This window comes from Pelobates fuscus, chromosome 11, assembly GCF_036172605.1.
Source record: "Pelobates fuscus isolate aPelFus1 chromosome 11, aPelFus1.pri, whole genome shotgun sequence".
NCBI classification, from domain to species: Eukaryota; Metazoa; Chordata; class Amphibia; order Anura; family Pelobatidae; genus Pelobates; species Pelobates fuscus.
The window spans coordinates 81,553,868-81,572,965 of NC_086327.1; the positions used below are offsets into that span (position 1 = coordinate 81,553,868).

Here is a 19,098-nt window from a genome sequence, read left to right on the forward strand (position 1 = left end):
TGTCTAACTCTTAAAAAATACTACCAATAAGCACTACAATGAGCTGCAGTTGTTATGGTGCTTAGGGTTTGCATATAAGCAGGTAGTGAAGTAAGTTAGACAGTTTTAACCTGTGTTTATTTATCCCAAAGTTGAATCTTCTATTCTTGGTAAAATAATTGAACAATGTTTAAAAGCCTGTATGTATGTATCTGTGTTTGTATGTGCCAGTGTGTATGAATCTGACACACAGACACACACACACACACACTGGCAGATAGTGGCACACAGATACACACACTGACACAGATACACACACCTTGACACACAGTGTGTATCGGTGTGTGTGTGCAGGGCCAAGCTCTTTAGTGCCTAATTCGGCAAGCTTGGAATCAATTTCAGTTGATATGGCGACATTGGCGTTGCCTCGTAGGCATTGTGCCCTCTGTGCCCATTCTCACACCATATGTGCATCCAAAGTGCCACCTGCCAAAGCCTCATCTGCAATAATGAATATCTGCATATGCGAGCCCGCAATATCCATAATTTTGTCCTGAGTGGCCTTCAGGCCTTGTTCTAAACCCTTACAGGGATCTTTTCCCATTTTGGATAGGAAGGTAACGAGCAAGGGATCAAATTCTAGGGTAATAGCCACCTTGTCTGGGATAATAGGTGCTCTCACTTCCTTCTCCAAAGGTTTACAGAGCCATATTCTGCAGAACTTAGCAATGTGGTCTGGAGGGGTCCACTTGGCAGATGGGGGGTGTTTCATATACCTAGGGTCGAAAAGGGGGCGGCCAGAGGTATCCAATAAAATATCGTCAGAAATGGGGTTAGAGTCTCAAAGGGATTCATTCTGTGGTTCATGAGAGGGGAAATCCTCATCCGAATACCCCGCACAGCATTCGTCTACTACCTGAAGGTGCAAATTAGAAGTTGAACCCTCTAATGGGTCAAAGTTATATTTGAGATTAGCTTCCCTAGTTTCTGAATAGGACAAGCTTGGTGTTTTTGCTGGTGCTTTGCCTTTACCGGCAGTAGCACTATCGCCTTTCCAAGGGCGTTTGCGGGGGGCTTCGTCATGGTCTGAGCCTTTGGAATCCTCAGAGTCTGACAGCTGAAGAATAGGAGCCCTAGGGGCGGGCATAGTCTGTTCGTGGAAAGCTACGAAAGCTTTGGGAATTCAATCCGCAATGGTGCTATACAACCAAGTTTTAAGCTCCGCAGATACTGCTGGTTTAGGTAAATCAGACATAATTGACAGAAAAAATGTGGGGTCACCACAATAATTTTTAGGATCAGGGTTTTTGTTTTTTTTAACTAATATGAACTAAACAATAATAATATTAATAGGCAGTGGACTTGAGTAAATGAATGCAAAGCGTGTATATAGAAAGTGTGTTCAGCCACTAATTTAACGTGGGGGTCAACCACAGTTTGTAATAACAGCAAAATTGTTCACCAAATGCAAAGGACAGTATAAGTGACCAGAGTTAATATCAGGGGTAGCCTGTGTATACAAATAGGGATTTACCCGGTAAAGAGGCAATAAGGGGGTCACCCTCAGGAGACAATGAGGCAAATAAGAATTTAGAATAGAGGAGGCCACCCTCTTATGCAAGGATTTTGGTTTTTTTGAAAAGTGTAATCTGTAATAAAACAGAATAAAACCATTTGTAATGCTGTGAATACTATACAGTGTTTTTACAATCAAAGCGCTTTTAGAATTAGGTAAAGTAAAATTACTTACCTGAATGGCCGACAGAGGCGTTTGAGAGCCGTTGGAGATGCCTAACCGTCCAGTCTTTCGGGAGTTGAGCGGGCAAAAGCGCGCGAAAAAGCCCGCACAAATGCCTAGAGAGAGATGGCTGCGGGAGGCAGGACGCGTTGCTATGGCGATGGTAGGGGCCGGAAATAGTAGTAGCGGCGGTGAGGGTGGTTAAGCTGCCGTGGTTAGGGAGTCTCGATCTGAGTTGTGGCTCTGACCTTAAGAAGGTAATGGGGTCAGAAACCAAAGTAGAGGACTGAGCAGAGGATTAACTCTGCCATAAAGCTGTTTAAATAGTCTAAAAACGTGTTTACAATACTAACTAGCAAAGAAAACACATTACTAAAATATAATGAAGTAAAACTACTAGTACAATGTAGTAAAATCAGATTAGTTATGTTAAACAAGGACTATAATTAGAATAGACTAACCTTGGAGGCTAAGCAGCAAAGAAAGAGGAGTTGGGAGGAGCCTGAAGACTAGACATACTCTGTTATACATTCTGATTGGTTAAACCTTTTACTTACTGTTAACTGTTTTTGCTGCTGGGAGTTTCAGTAAAGAAAGATAAGCAAATATGAAGCCTCCTGTCTTGCCATAAAATTCTGGTGATCACCAAGGACAGAGCAGATGTTCCAACATGTGTTAACCCTATCGAGTAGGTATGGCAATGTTTTAGATTGCAGGGTTAAAATTAAAGGGCTACTGCATCCAGATGAAGTGGTCTAGATAACGTTAGCCTTTGACGTCTTATTTGACGTCTTATTTGATACAGGGAAATAAAACATACCCACATACCCACAGTGATCTAATACCCAAACCGATGAAAAAGTAAAATACTGACCCCAATCTTAAAAAGTAACAACTTGGCTATGTATAAAATTCAGTCGTTGATGCAAAGTACTAGGTGGCTTCCTAAGGAATGGATCCAGAGGCTTCAGTTGTTTAACTTGAAATTAGGGGAAAAGGAATGGCTGCCAGTAGTAATGGTGAGTACAGATCTCAAAAATAATTACCCGTTTGATAAAAATAATGGCCACTTCAATGAGAAAACTTACATAACCCTTATGATAGAATAGACTGTTGTTTTCACCAGATACCTAAGTAGCCAGTATGTGTATTTACAAGCATTGTGGTACCGCTCCCAAACAGTATTGAGGTATTAGGAGATTTAGCAGTGGGGATAAGTTCTGAATTTGGTGATAGTATGTATTGGGTGAGGAAGATTTTGAAGGGTCTAGCAGTTCAAGAGCCTGAAAAATATAAGAGACATCAGTAAGGTTCTCAGTTACACCATACATTGATTTATCCCTTAAGGGTGTGTAAGCTAATAGTATCTATGCTCTGTTTGATTTAATAAACCTGTTTTTTCCCCCCTCTGTTTGGGACTGGTGCTACCAAGCATGGATATACAAATACCGTGAGCTGAATTAGGTATCTAGCAGACTGAATAGTCTACTGTTTGAAGTTGGTGCTTTGTGTATAGCCAAATAGATATACCTGTATTGCAAGCTCAATACCTTTTAACCAAATCTGATTTCAACCGACTGGGCAGTTAACTCAATTTAAGTGGATAGCTGGCGCAAATACCGTATTTTACTTAATAATAGTCGCAGATTTTATGCCTAATTCCTTTCCTTAAAAATGGTGGTGCGACCATTATGCATATTTTTTTTAACAGCTTTTTAATAGTTGCTGATAACATTATAGTTGCTAATAACATGTCTACTGAGAACATGCATATTACATGATCAGAGTTCATTACAAGAACTCTGATCCTGATACCGGTCTCCCAATTGGGATCCTGATCCCTGTCCCCCTGTCGTTTTAACTAAGAACATACACATTCCTAATGCATTGCACAGATAAAATGCACTAAAATACAATAAGCTGATAGGTAACAATGATCTTAAGTATAAGATCAGTAGGATGTGTGCCATCAGTTTTCAAGAATATGAATGTCTTACAACAAAAACAGCAATGGTCATTTATGCAACAATTATGTGATTAATTGGATTTGAACCAATTTTTGGACTGAAAAACCAGGGTGAGACCATTATTTGGTGGCGACTATTATGTGGTGAAATACAGTAATTTATTTTTAAAGTGGAACGGTAACTCCCTAGGAATCCCAGGATATTGCATTTTAATGCCCTGTATTTACCAAACATATGTATGTTAGTTTCAAATAACATCAAAATTTCCACACTACCATTTGTAGCTCTATTCGGAAATCAAACGCCTACATCATGATGCCCCGTCAATCGTTCTTATAAGTGGAGGTCTCTGCACCTGTCACAGACCTCAGATCTCACACAGTTTTCTTGTCTGACATAGTTTTCCTCAGTCCTCCCATGGGTACATTTAATAAAAAGAGAAGCTATAGTTGAACAAAGACATAGCCAAAAGCCTTCAACTGGTGCAACACAAAACATATAATGACATATACTGAAGTGTTTAAAGTATACTGTGTCACATAGAGCCATTCCCCCTTATTTATACTATGTTGCAGAATGTCAAATGTATGTTTGTGGTGGTAGAATGCATAAGTGTTTACCCCTGCTGGATTCTTAAAAACTGCAATAATTATTACTGCAGGGGCAAGGGATGTGGGACAGTGCACCCAGACCACTTCAATTAGCTAAAGTGGTCTGGGTGCCTATAGCACCCCTTTAAACTACTTGCATTGAAGGTGTGTGTAATGAGCAAAATATACCTGTGATATGAATTTTAACCAGAACAAATTAACATTTTAGCACTAAACTGTGAATTTTAGATACTATATATAATAATGAGAGATACTTGCTCATTACCTGTAGAAATACTTGCATGCTTAAAGGAACACTATAGTAACCTAAATTACTTTAGCTAAATTAAGCAGTTTTAGTGTATAGATCATTCTCCTGCAATTTCACTGCTCAATTCACTGTCATTTAGGAGTTAAATCACTGTTTCTGTTTATGCAGCCCTAGCCACACCTCCCCTGGCTATGATTGACAGAGCCTGCATGAAAAAAAAACTGGTTTCACTTTCAAACAGATGTAATTTACCTTAAATAATTCGGGATTATTCTAGCTCCTAGTGACCGAATAATCTAAATTTTATTAAAGACAGGAGGCGAATATTTGCTTATCTTTCTTTACTGAAACTCCCAGCAGCAAAGAAACAGTTAACAGCAGTGTAAAAAAAGTTTAACCAATCAGTGCATCACAGCAATATAAACTGTCATCAGGCTCCTCCCAATTCCTCTTTCTTGATGTAGCCGATCAGTCGTAGAGTCAACCATGTAAAGGTAGTCATTAAAACGATGAACAGGTAACGGTGAAGGTATCTTTAAGGATGAAGGTAGTGATCAACCCGCAGGTAGAGTCAAGGCAGAAGGCAAGCGATCTTCACACTAGGAGGAAGGAGAAACATCGTGAAAGTATGGTCTCTTTGGCAAAAGAAAAACCAAATAAATGCAGTGAACTGACTTCCAATTTAGTGCAAGCTCTAACTATGGTAATAACTGAGTGGTATAACAGTAAATGACCATCTAGAATTTAATGAACTAAATATAATAAAAAAAACGGGTTATAATAATAACGACCTAATAAGTCTAGGTTAGCGAAAGAGAGGATGTAAGTCATAGTTAGAAATTGGAGATAGTACAGGATACTTACCTAGAAGGGTGGGAAAAGAAATCTAGGGTGGGAAAATATCCGCCTCCTGTCTTTAATAAAATTTAGATTATTCGGTCACTAGGAGCTAGAATAATCCCGAATTTTATGGCAAGACAGGAGGCTTCATATTTGCTATTTTAACGCACAGATAGCAAGGACAGAGAAACGTGAGGAGAGTGTCTAAAATAAAAGGTACGGAAGGTGGATTCTCTAGACCAATCAGCGGAGGATAGAATTTCCGCTAAGGAACCTCCAGCTAAGAGTGCTGAAGAGGCGGCTGCGCCTCTAACCGAGTGAGCCCCGAAAGATGCATCAATGCCAGCCAGGGCTAGGAGCCATTTAATCCAGCGTGCAATGGTAGGGCACGAAACTGGTTTGTAAGGCCGTACATAGGATACCAGGAGGGGCCCGGTAGGTGCTCTGAGAAGGGTAGTGCGAGCGATATAGTGTCTTATGCACCGGGCTACGCATAGGAGTGGTCTCTCCGAGAAGTAAGGGTAGCTCACGGTAGATGAGTTGGTCTTGGTGCGTCTAGTGATGTGAAAGTGTACCCCCTCTGGTGTGAAATCGAGGGCGTAAAAGTCAAAAGCCCTGATGTCGGAAACTCTTCGGAAGGAGACCAAGCAGAGGAGGAGAGCTAATTTGGCTGATAATTGGCGTAGGGAAAGCGCTTCGTTGTCCGGCCAAGCTTCCAAGAACGTGAGCATGACGGCAACGTCCCAGAATTGATTATATTTGGGATTCGGGGGTCTAGCGATGCGGATGCCCCGCAAGAGTCTGCAGACAGACGGGTGTTTGCCCACGAAGAGCCTTCTATAGGAACGTGCGCTGCAGAAATAGCAGACCGAAACACGTTAATGGTCCGGTAGGATTTACCCTGGTCGAATAGAGACGACAGGAAGTTAATAATATTAATTATAGGTGTTGAAAAGGGATCAAGGTTCCTTTCCAAGCACCAGCAACTCCATAGGCGCCATGCAGAGATGTAAGAGCGTCTGGTTCCTGGGGCCCATGAGTCCCAAAGGAGTCCCTGAGCAGTTGTCGAAAGGCCTTAGACATTCCACGATCCCCTGAAATGGTCCAAGCCACTAGTTGGAGATGGTCTTGAATCGCCAATGGGTGAAAGTTGCCTATCGAGTCTCTGAGGAGGTCGTGGGTGCAGGGTAGCAGCAGGGGAAAGTCCACTGACATTTCCAGTAGGTAAGGGTACCATGGTTGGGCCCGCCATAGCGGGGTCACTAGAGTTATCTTGACACCTTGAGTTCTGAGAAGTTGTAGCGTGCGTGGAATCATGGAGAATGGAGGGAACGCATATGCCCCTGACATCGGCCACTTCTGTAGGAAGGCATCGACTGCAAGGCACGCTGGGTCCGGTAACCAGCTGTAAAAAGCGTCCGCCTGCCTGTTGAGGCGAGATGCAAAGAGGTCCAGGTTGAATGGTCCCCGGCAAATCTGGAGATGTTGAAATATTTGTGGATTCAGTTGCCAATCGCTGGAGTCCCTCCAGTGGCGGGAGAACCAGTCTGCGACGAGGTTGTCTGTTCCCGGCAGATATTCCGCTCGCAGGGAGATATTCCTGTCTAGGCAGAACTGATATAATTCCTTGGTCAGATCTGAGAGCATCTTTGATTTGGAACCTCCTAGATGATTCACGTAGCGGACTGCGGACACGTTGTCCATCTTCAGCACAACTGAACAGTTGTAGACATCTTTGGCGAAGCTGCGGATTGCAAATGAGCCTGCAATCAGTTCGAGGCAGTTGATGTGAAGTGCGCGTTCTGAGTGGGACCAGAGTCCTCCTGTAGAGGTTTCCGAGCAGGTTGCGCCCCATCCGAGCAAACTTGCATCTGATTCCAGGATGAAGTCTGGTTGGGATCCAAAAATGGCTCTTCCATTCCAGGCATCCATATGTTGTAGCCACCAATGGAGCTCGAGCCGGACCTCGTCTGTGAGTGTGATCTGTTGGTCGTAAGACGTCGACTGGTGTAGGTATTGGGTCTTTAATCGTTGCAGTGCCCGGTAGTGCAGTGGGGCAGGGAATATAGCCTGTATTGAGGCGGGGACAAGCCGATGGTGCGGGCTAGATCCCGTAGGCGAAGGTGTGGTGATATCAGTAACTTCCGAATGTCTCTTTTTATGGATTTTATTCTGGGTGCCGGAAGTTGAAGGACTGCTTGAACGGAGTCTATCTGGAATCCCAGGAATTGTATCGTCTGGGACGGTGTTAGAGATGATTTCTGGTGATTGATCACGAAGCCAAGATTCTGCAATAGGGCGGAGGTCATGTTTGTATGATGGAGGAGGGTCCCCTGGTCCTGTGCCATGAGAAGGATATCGTCCAGATAGATTATGGAGCGGATTCCTTGGGACCGCAGTAAGGCCATCACTGGTTTCATTAGTTTGGTAAAGCACCAGGGTGCGGAAGATAGGCCGAAGGGGAGGCAGGTGAACTGCCATAGTGTCTGTTCCCAACGAAACTGAAGGAGGCAGCGGTGTGCTGGTGTTACCGGCACCGTGAGGTATGCATCCTTTAGGTCGAAGCGAGAGAACCAATCTCCCTCGGAGAGTAGGTCTCTCAATAAATGGATCCCTTCCATTTTGAAGTGACGGTATACGATGAAATTGTTCAGATCTTTCAGGTTGATGACTGGTCGTAGACCCCCTGATTTTTTCTTTACCAGAAACATGTTGCTTACGAAGACCTGTGGGCCCACAACTCGTTCGATCGCACCTTTGGTGCATAGATCGTTGAGTTCGCTCCGTAGAGTCGACTCGTCTAGCAAAGACATTTTTATTGGGGTAGGAAGGGAATTTTGAATTGGTTCGACTGAAAAATCCAGGTGGGAACCCGGACACCGTTTGAAGGATCCAAGGATCCTGAGTTAGTTGAGACCACTGTTGGGAAAAAAGGGTTAACCGGCCTGCAATAGGAATAAGAGAATAAGGAAGGTCCATTACCTGTAGCAGAGCGACCGCGTAGGGAAGCGGATCCACGTCCTCGGATTGCTCCGCGAGAGGGAAAAAATTGTCTGTGTTGGAATCGGGTATTGCCCGAGTTCCAGGTGTCTGAAGGTCGAGGCCTGTAGCCTGTGAAGGCGGCTCTGCCAGTCGCTCGGCCTCTATAGCGACCAGCTCTTCCGGAAAAACGCTGAGAGCGAAATACCTTGCGAATAGAGGATTGTGCCTTTGTCAGTGTTGTAAAAACAGAGACGTGTTTACTTAGTTCTTTTATGAACTTGTCTCCAAATAACATGCCTTGAGCCTCTGGACCAAGTTCTTTAGTGCCTAGTTCGGCAAGTTTAGCATCAATTTTATAAAGGACGGCTTTCCGCCGCTCTGTTGATATTGCCACATTGGCATTGCCTAAAAGGCATAAGGCCCTTTGTGCCCACTCTCGCACCATATGTGCGTCAAATGTGCCACCTGATAAAGCCTCGTCTGCAATGAAGATTTGTATGAGCGGGCCCGCCACATCCATCAACTTGTCTTGAGCAGTTTTAAGACCCTGTTCTAGACCTTTACGGGGGTCTTTCCCTGACTTGGTTAGAAAGGTCACAAGGAAGGGGTCGAATTCTGGTGTATTGGCCACCTTGTCTGGGATGGTGGGGCGTGGGCATTCAGCCCTTAATTTGGCTCTCACCTCTTTTTCTAAAGGCCGACGGAGCCACATTCTACAATATTTGGCAATGTGGTCTGGGGGTGTCCATTCGGCCGATCTAGGGTGCTTAATGCACCTGGGGTCAAATAGAGGGCGTCCAGAGGTGTCAAATAAGGTATCCATGGGGTCAGACTCCGATTGGAGTTCCTCTAGAGGTATGAGGGGTTCATTAGTTGCAGAATCGGATGGATAAAGGTCTCGGAATGTCTTATGAGGCGGAGCCTCAGTATCAGAGTGTTCTGCGTAGTATTCGTCTAATACTTGGAGGTTAAAGTCAGAGGTAGAACCCTCAAATGCGTCAAAATCATGTTTGGGTTTTGAATAGGGCACTTTAGGGTGTTTAGCGGGCGCTTTGCCTTTACCGGCGGTGGCGCTATCGCCCTTCCAAGGGCGTTTGCGAGGGGCTCCTTCATGTTCCGAAGTGTGAGAATCTTCGGAATCTGAGAGTTGGGTAATGGTCGCCGTAGGGGCTGGTATTGTCTGCTCGCTGAAAGCCGCTAAAGCTTTAGGAATAGATTCAGTGATGGCATTGAATAGCCAAGCCTTAAGTTCGGCAGAAACTGCTGGTTCTGGCACATCAGACATAATGTCAATAACAGTGGGGTCGCCACAAAAGAAAATAATATTATATACAATTTTTTAATTTTTTTTATTTTTTTAATTTTTTACATTTTTATTATTTTTAATTTTGGTATGCAGACAAACTAATTACAATGAGGCGGTGGACTTATACAGAAAGTAATTTTTGTAACAGTGGGGTTCATCCACAATATATCAATGGGGTTCACCCAGAGAGAGAAGGACAATGAAATGTCCAAAATCAAATAACAGGTATGTGCCTGTGTTATCAAATAGGGATTACCCTGTATAGAGGCAGAAAAAAGGGGGGTCACCCTTGAAGGAAGGCTTGAGGGGGTCACCCTCAGTATCAAGCAAGGATTTTTTTTTTTTTTTTTTTTTTAATTCTTTATTTTTGTAGTGCTTATAGACGTAACAAGGAGCACATGCGGTACCCCAAAGGCAATCCACATGCTTTTGCAAACATTAAGTACAGTGAGGTATATAACAGTTTTTGCACATTTTTAGTATTAATTTGAGTAAGATCAGGATGTAACAGTGCGTGTAATTATTCTTGGCATAGTAGGTGCAATCTAAACAACTGGTGTTACATTAACGTCTGGCTACATTGGTTCTGTCATATTATGTTGAAGTCGTCGACTTCAAAATGTATGTTTAAAACTATAGTTAGGCTTAGCCTGCGCGTCTGTCGATCTGTTAACATCACAAGTTCTGCATACATAAGGGTTCACGTGAGTACTACTGGTTGGCATTAGGAATTGTCTACATCGTTAAACAACATATTATACTAGGTCGCACGTTTGTTGGTTCTAAGCCGTGGCAAGAAACATAAAATTTAAGGAAAAACAACAGGCCATATAATAACATCTGACCACATGAATTGTATTATATACTGCTTATGAAATTAACTTTAAGGTGTATGTTTATAGCTATAATCAATCTTAGTCTGCACGGTAACTGATCTGCTGACCTTCTAGATTATGCATATGTTGCAATTCAAGTGAATACTGCAGGCTAGTACTAGGAACTGTCTGCGACTCTAATGTACAGATTATAGTAGGTCGCTCATTTGCTGTATTCGTGTTGTAGCAATAAGGGTAATGAAATTAAGATGAAGATGAAACATTGATGGGAATTACAGAGTGAGGATGACTCCTCCTTTTAATATCTACCCCATAAGTCAAAGGGGGGTGAGAAGTGTAAGGGTCAGTAGCAGGAGTATACACCATTAAGTATGCTGGCTTAGCTGACCTGTGAAGGTGTTGCAACTCATGAGGGGAAGTTAATATTTGTCATGTCGATGAACACCGCATGTCAGCTGCTGCCACAACGGCACTATTCGGGCTTCCTAAAAGTCTGGTGGTGGTATTTTAGTCCTCCAAATTTGTTTAATTGTACAGCTGTACATTTGCACAATTGTATACGTTTAACCAAGCGGGATGTTGGCAAGGTAAGAGTAGATACATTAAAATAAGGTATTAAAATAAGATAATGGTGGTCATTGTTTGCCATTGCTAGGGCCCCTATGCTATAGGAGGTATCGTGTGTACACATGTCGAAGCGGGGCAGTGTCTGGCTATAGGCCAGATGGCTAAACAGTGCTAAGGTTTTATACATTAGTTACATAAATATACGAGAGGCAATTCAACACAATCTGAGGCATGGTGCGAGTGAACTGTTTAAGAGTTCCTGGCACGTGAGCTTTAAATGTTTAACTTTTTCTGTTGTGCTACTGAATTTAGTTTGCAATCGGCTGTAGTGATATCTCTCAAGATGCCTGTAACCCTGTAAAATATGTGTCGCTTCTCATATCTTCACGGCCCCCTCATAACCTACAATAGGTATCTGCCTGAGCTCTATAAGACAAAGTAATGTAAACTAAAATAAGATAAAATAACAAGGTACTTTTCATGTCTTTCTGTCACAGCACACATTACTACCAATTAGCTAGACAGCACGTGAAATATGCTTAAGATGCGGAATTGCGGCACAGGCAGTAAGTGAATAACAGTATAATACAGTATGATAGCTTGACCTTAGAGTCTCTGGGGGGGGTCCCCCATCTCTTGTCGTGCCAGAGGTGAAATTAAGCTTTTTATGTGAGTGTTCGTGACGTGGGTCTCGGTACGCTTCCTCTTTGTTCGTGTCGGAGGCAACTTTTCCCCGTGATCAGGGTTGCCCACCTTGGGTGACTGCGGGTTGCGGGTATGTCGTGGGTTGATCGGGAGTCTAATGGTAAGTCACAAGTTTTTGGCTAATACTTGACATATGATACGTACAGTTAATCATAAAAAAGGTATAGCGGTAACCAGGAAGCAATAGGGGTTAAACATGTCATCAACGTTTGACATTAAAACAAGGCTTCAGCGTTTGATAACGACAAACACAGTTTGGTCAGGGATTAAAAAGCTGTGTGCAACTGTCCCGACCGCTTCTCGGTGACTCTAGAGGAGAAGGGCACCGTACGTTCGGTGGAAAAAGTTCTGGTCGTCTTGACAGGCGTTTCGTATGGTCGTCTGTCGCTGCTCACGTTGTAACAGTGGCGTACGGGTCTGGGGTGAGGCCTTGTGGGACAAACGGGACAGTTCTGGTTGGGTCCCATCTGTGCTGCGGGGATACCGGGCTCTTCCGACCGTTTGGGTTGAGGGAGTCCATGGTTAGGCCCAAGGATTGTAGAAGTGGTGCCGCGTCACATAAGTCCCGTACCTGATGCGAGTCAGATCCCTTTTGGATTGTCAGTGTATGGGATGGTCGCCACCTATATCTAAGGCCCTGTTGGCGAAGGAGGGTGGTGAGTGGCTGGAGGGACCGTCTCCAAGCCAAGGTGCCGTTGGAGAGGTCGGCGAAAAAACTCAGTGCCCTGCCTTCAAATTGTAGGGGTGTCCTGCCCCGCAGGGCGTCCAGGATCGTTTGTTTGTCAGCTCCATTCCGGAGTGCAACTATGGCGTCTCTGGTGGTCCCAGCGGGTGCCTTTGGTGATTTGGGGACCCTGAAGAGGTAGTCTGGGCGGATGCGTTCCGCCTGTGCGGGTTGCAGTATCATTGCGAGCAGGCGTTTGACGACCTCTGGTAGGCCCGCATCTGTGATTTCCTCCGGGAGCCCTCTGATTTTTAAATTGTTACGCCGCCTGGCGTCTTCGTTCTCGGCCATGCGGTATTCGTGGGAGCGTTGCTGTAGTTGTAGCTCCTGTATAGCCCGTTTGAGTTCCCCTATGTCCCTAGCGTGAGTGTCGGTTCGGGTCTCCACTGCATTTAGGCGAGTTGTTACCCCCTTTAGGTCTCCCCTCAGCGCTGTAATGTCCTTATGGATGCCGTCGTGGTGGTCAGCTAGAATTTGCTTTAGGATCGCCACTGTCACAGGCGAGGAGTCTGATGTGGCGTTGGTCGGAGGTGAGGGCCGTCCTGCTGTGTGGGCTGGCAGGTATTCCTCACCTGAGAGGTCGTCCGAGAAGTCCGAGCAGCCTCCATGGAGTGCCGCCATGTTGGTTTCGGTTGCGCCTCGGGCCTGCCTCCACATGTCTCCTATGGTGAGTCCCGGGTTGGGTTTCCCTGGGTTCTTTTTCCCCGTTCTGCGACCCATGTTGGCGGGGTGTGGATCAGGGGCTTCTGCCGTGGTTCAGCTGCTGGATATTTGGGCTTTTGTCCGCTTTTCGAAGTTTGGGCCTAGGAGCGCCAGGATAGTGCGACCGCTTGCCTCGGGTGTCAAGCTCCGCCCCCAAGCAAGGATTTTTTAAGTTGAAAAAACCTGTCAAGAAAAAAGGGAAATTTTGAGTATGTATCTTTAATGATTTAAAATAAAAAGGTCTGGGGCTTTAAGGGATAAAAGTACTTACCGAACAGCTGGGTCGCGTTCTGCAGTGGGAGCTGAAATGCGAGTGAACCGCCGCGCATAAAATTTCCGCAAGATGGCGCTGAGAGGAAGCCCGGGAAAAGGTAAATAGAAATGGCCGCGGAAAGAAAAGGGCGGGAAGCGTCTCTATGGAGACGCAATGCAACCCACGAAGTGTGTGAGGGGAAAAAACAGAGCGGAGCGGACCGGCAAAATGGCGGGCGCTGCGGGGAAAAGTGTGTCAGTTAAACAGACAGTATAAGAATTACAAGTATGGTAGAAAAAATAAGAGAGGCAATTGTGTTTATAGGTTGACTGGGGAGTCAGCCCATGTCACCTAAGCAGAGTGTAAAAGCACAGAAAGGCTGAGAAAAAATACTAGAATGAGTAAATGAATAAATATATATAATATTAAAGCAATATACTCATATATATATATATATATATATATATAAAAATCGAGCATAAATAGGAGTATAATTAGAATAGACTCACCTGGGAGGCTAAGCAGCAAAGAAAGAGGAATTGGGAGGAGCCTGATGACAGTTTATATTGCTGTGATGCACTCTGATTGGTTAAACTTTTTTTACACTGCTGTTTCTTTGCTGCTGGGAGTTTCAGTAAAGAAAGATAAGCAAATATGAAGCCTCCTGTCTTGCCATAAAATTGTATCTCAATCTCTAAATTGAACTTTAATCACATACAGGAGGCTCTTGCAGAGTCTAGCAAGCTATTAACATAGCAGGGGATAAGAAAATCTTAATTAAACAGAACTTGCAATAAAGAAAGCCTAAATAGGGCTCTCTTTACAGGAAGTGTTTATGGAAGGCTGTGCAAGTCACATGCAGGGAGGTGTGACTAGGGTTCATAAACAAAGGGATTTAACTCCTAAATGGCAGAGGATTGAGCAGTGAGGCTGCAGGGGCATGTTCTATACACCAAAACTGCTTCATTAAGCTAAAGTTGTTCAGGTGACTATAGTGTACAATGCAAGTATACACTATACATAAACAATGCAAGTGTACAAGTTAAGCAGTACAATGCAAGGCATCAAAATATAGTTGCTTATTGCTGTTCCTTGTCTCTGGTATAAACATTGTCATTTCAGAGAAGCAACAATGTTTACATTTGTCAGAGAACAATCCTCCACTGGTTGTCATACAGACACACACTAAAGACAACTCCTCCTTAAGAGCTTTGTAAATCAAAGGTCTTCATGTTCAGTGTCATCCGTTGCTTATCTATGGGAAGCATCAGATTAGTATAAATTGCAGAGTATGGCAATTTCTGCGCATGTGCTGTAGATCCCCTGTGCTTCTCTATGGCACAGATTGGATTGGACATACATTATCTATGCTGGTTATCTCTCAATGCAAGGAGCGGAAGTTGAGAGGAGACTGCATTGGTGAATTTTATTAGGGTTGGTATAGATTTATTATTTTTTTCAATGCTCTTCACTGTTTGGATGGTGCACATCAAATTCATCATGCCCTAAACAACTCGTCACAATGAATTGTTTACTGTAGCTGGCTGCACTGACTTTACCAATGCAGCTCCAGGACCTCTAGCATTGCAAACATCCCAATGAGATTGTTTTGCCTAATGTAGTTTAGCCGTATTAGATTAGAATTGATGAATAGATTACTAAACTCATTTTTCAACTACAAAATGGGCCATGATACTGCCATATAAATAAATGAGGTCCTTTTCAAAAAAAGTTAAATAAAAAACACTGCTATAATGGATGCAACACCAGATCTTTAGCTTTAAATAATAATAAAAACAACAACAAAATGTTTAACCATGAAATGTACATTCAGATTACTCTGGTTTCCAAGTACGTACAGGGGATGTTACTATTACTCAATTTAATGGTACTCATTTTATCTACCTCGGAAGGATCAAGTCCTTAGTCAGCCCTGGGGGGGTGATGCTTTAACCCACTGAGCTAACTCATTGGCATAATCATGTTATAATAAATATATGTTGCAACCAAATATTTTTCATACATCTCAACAGTTAAAGGAAACAAGTACACCCATCTTATTACATAAGCAATCTGTACAATCATTCTGAATTGCTGGAAAAGGGTTATACAATGAAGGGAGCGGACGATTGGTAGAAAGAAGTACGATGAAGAAGATCAGTGCTTTGTGGTAAATGGTGGTAAGATGAAAGTAGTGGGTGTATGGTGGAGAGGGGTTGTAAGTTAAAATAAGTTAAAATAAGTGGGTGTTGGGAGGAAAGGGGTGTTTACATTTTCTGGGTGTTTTGGAGAGAAGAGAATCCTGAGATGAAAGAAGTGGGTCCTAGGAGGGAATGGGTTCTAGGTGGTGGGCCAAGTTTGCTGCCCTCTTGTATCAAATATCTCCCTTTGTCATATCGTTTTTGCCTTCCTAGTTTCTCTCTCTTTCTTCTATCTTTGTTTCTTTTTTTTATCAGTGTTTTTCTACCCAGCTCTCTCTGCATAGAAACGTCTCTGTTCACCAGCTTTTTGTCTCTTTCTCACAATTTCTATGCCAGTCTCTGTTTTCCCTCTGTCATTTTCAACCTACCTAGCATCTTCCACTGCCCCTTTGTCAGTCTGTTTGTGTATTTAAAAAATAAATGGCTTTGTGTGTGCAAGGTTGAGTGTGTTTGGGAGGTTGTGTATGTTTGGCAGTCTGAGTGTGTGTATAGGAGTATGTGTGTGAAGCTGAGTGTGTTTGGGAAACCGCGCTTGTGTGTGGATGGGAGGCTGTGTGTGTGAGACATGGTGTGTTTGTTTGGAGGCTATATATGTGTGTGAGGCTGTGTGTTCAGAAGGCTGTGTGTGTGTTAGGAGGCTGTGTTTTGTATGTATGGGGAAGCTATGCAATTACAGTAGTTAAATATATATATACACATTTTGTATATGACCCCTTTCTGCCTACCTTCCTGGCAGGTGTGTAAGATCCACGGTGTGTTGGTGGGAGTGCTTGCCTTCCAGAGGTGCACACCATATGCTCCCTTGCTACAGCAGAGTGGTGCTGGGCTGAACAGAAAGATCATTTGATCTCCCCATCGAATGTAGGGCATCCCTCCACATACCCCTTGCCTGTAACATGTGAGGGATATTGTAAGGGTTCGCCACTGATAGTGTGCCACTCTGTGAGAAGTGTTGGGCAAAAGAATAACGTTACTAGGTAAAAACACAGGGTATAGTAGAGAACTATATAGGAATCCTTAAAAAATTTAAAGGGACACACGTGGAGAGTGTGTTCTCTTTTTTTCATTTTCAAAAGAAGTGCAGATTTCAATAGCACCTGCTTTGCAGACTTCTTACTAGTACAGAAATATGATGTAGATGGAACACTTAAAGGTTAAAGGAACACTAGAGTGTTAAAAATACAAAGCTGTATTCCTAACACTGTAGTGTCACTCTGGCGGACCACTTGTCCATGGCAGTTAAAGGCTAAAACATTACTTTTCTCACTTACCTTATTCCGGTGACAAGGACCCTCGGTGCTGGCTCCACATCCTGGGATGTCAGTGCCAAGAAGGAACCTAATGCGCATACGTGGCGAGCGACCCACATTAGGCCTTTCCTATAGAAGATCATTGAATCAATGCTTTCCTATGGGAAATATGAAGATGCTGGTTGTCCAGCATAGTTTCAAATTCCATAAAACAGCAGAAAGCGCGCCTCTAGTGGCTGTCAGGTGGACAGTCGATAGAGACAGTCTTAACATATGCTGTGTAAATATAGCAGTTTTGCGGAAACTGTAATGTTTTACACTGCAGGGCTAAGTGGGCCAGGGACACTATCCACACTACTTCAATGAGATGAAGTGGTATTGGTGTCTATTGTGTCCCTTTAAAGAATGGTGGACAGAAAAAAGGGGATGTGGGAAAAAGTACAAGGAAAAAATAAAATAAAAAACAAGACAAATTTAGTAACCATATTACTTTAACAGAATATTATCTACTTAGTACTTATACAAGCAGCATCCAACCAATATTCCTTCTGCCTATAGTCACCATTTGCCTTACAAGGCAGTAAAATACACAATATAGATAAATAATCCATGTTTGTTTAACGTGACCAAAATATGTTGCATTCTTTGAGATTCCGTGATGCATGGGACACTGATGCCTAAGCTGCCTCTCATTAATTAGTGCAAAGAATTTGGACACAAACAGCTACCAATTAGAAAAGAGCTATTCATTCCTGCTAAACTCTAACACTACAAACACAAATATGCACTTAAGAAGCACATTCCATTTGGCAGAAAAGCATGAATAGTTGCCAAATTGTTTTGTCCAGTTAGTAGCTGCTCTAATACTTGTTTTTAGCTCATCAATGAACACTGTTTATTTGCATTGTATCTGGGTGAGGTGCAATTTGTCTATACTTTATAAAGGTGAGTGTATTCATTGTTAGCAGCACAAGACAGAGGGCATTGTACTGTATGTGTATTAGAAAAAGATATAGTGCTACTATAAGTAACTGTAAGGATGAAGCAGAGGTATTTATAATTTGACATCAGTTATATAAACTTGATTATAACCGTGTAATCACCACTAATTGCATTCATTCGTTTTTGTATTATAAAATGCATTGCATAGAGGTCTGACCTAAATGTAGACAGGAAAGGGTGCAGGATAAAAGCATTACAGTTTCTCTTAATTTTAAATAGGGAGTATGTTATATGTGAATCAGAGATGGATTTTTATAGTTGAGTGGGGTCACAGATTTTATTTGTTTTGTTGCTCATATTATTTTTTTTTTCACATTTAGTTTTCACTGTCTTCTCTGCAGTTGATCCTGAGGACCTCTCTTTCTACTGTTGATTCACATTATGTCTTACTCTTCCTCCACCCTCAAAAGATATGTGGACAACTCTTACTCCAAGAGTTATGGAGGGCTTAACTCGTATACCTCCAACTTCAGCTCATCTTACAGTGAACGAGAAAAGCTGCCTTACAAATCTAGCCTAGGTGGCTCATATCTCTCCAGCCCATCTCATCTGCGTGCTTACCAAGACTTTGATCGGAGTCTTCCACGACTGGATGTAACAAGTAAGAGGACTGAGATTTCTACACGTTCTCCATTCAAATATGGGACAAATAGCTTCTCCACACAATATGGATACAATAACAATTATTCATCACTTGCAACCTCTTCAACCACCTCTTTATCCCGCAAAAAGTCCTCCAGCCACACTGACCTATCCCATGGACTCTCTGAGCTGCGGGCCTCAGATACTTACTATTATCGCAGCCCTGCACTGACCCGCAGTTATTTGGATGTGGAGGGCACCTCACGGATTCCACGAGCATCAAACTATAATGAGTCTTATGATGTCTATGGCAAAAAGCGTGGAAGTACAAATACTTATGGAGCTTCTGAATCAGTCACTTCCACTGCAAAAAACAACTCACGTCTTACATATTCACAAGACAAGAGTGATGGACCCAGCAGTAGAGAGATAACGGTGAGTAAAATTACTTCTGTGCAGTATTTATGAACCAAATTGTATTTAAAGGAACACTCCATACATTATAATGACTACAGCACACTGTGGTGGTGATGTTGGTAAGAGTTCCCGGGCACCATCTAACGCCAAAATGTCAAATCACTTTATCCTGCTGTGACAACTTAC

General features: G+C 43.0%; 1 protein-coding gene across 4 annotated transcripts in view; it reads left to right on the plus strand.

Annotated features, from left to right (window-relative positions):
• The window catches only part of USP2 (ubiquitin specific peptidase 2), a 91,898-nt gene that overhangs the window by 43,542 nt on the left and 29,258 nt on the right, over nucleotides 1-19,098 (plus strand). For 3 of the 4 annotated variants that reach the window (XM_063436999.1, XM_063437000.1, XM_063437002.1), the window contains exon 2: nucleotides 18,255-18,930. In XM_063436999.1, the coding sequence (XP_063293069.1) occupies nucleotides 18,295-18,930 (636 nt within the window). In that variant the 5' untranslated portion in view covers nucleotides 18,255-18,294. Of the gene's footprint in view, nucleotides 1-18,233; nucleotides 18,931-19,098 lie in introns of all 4 variants that reach the window. The other variant, XM_063437001.1, reaches the window with a different exon arrangement.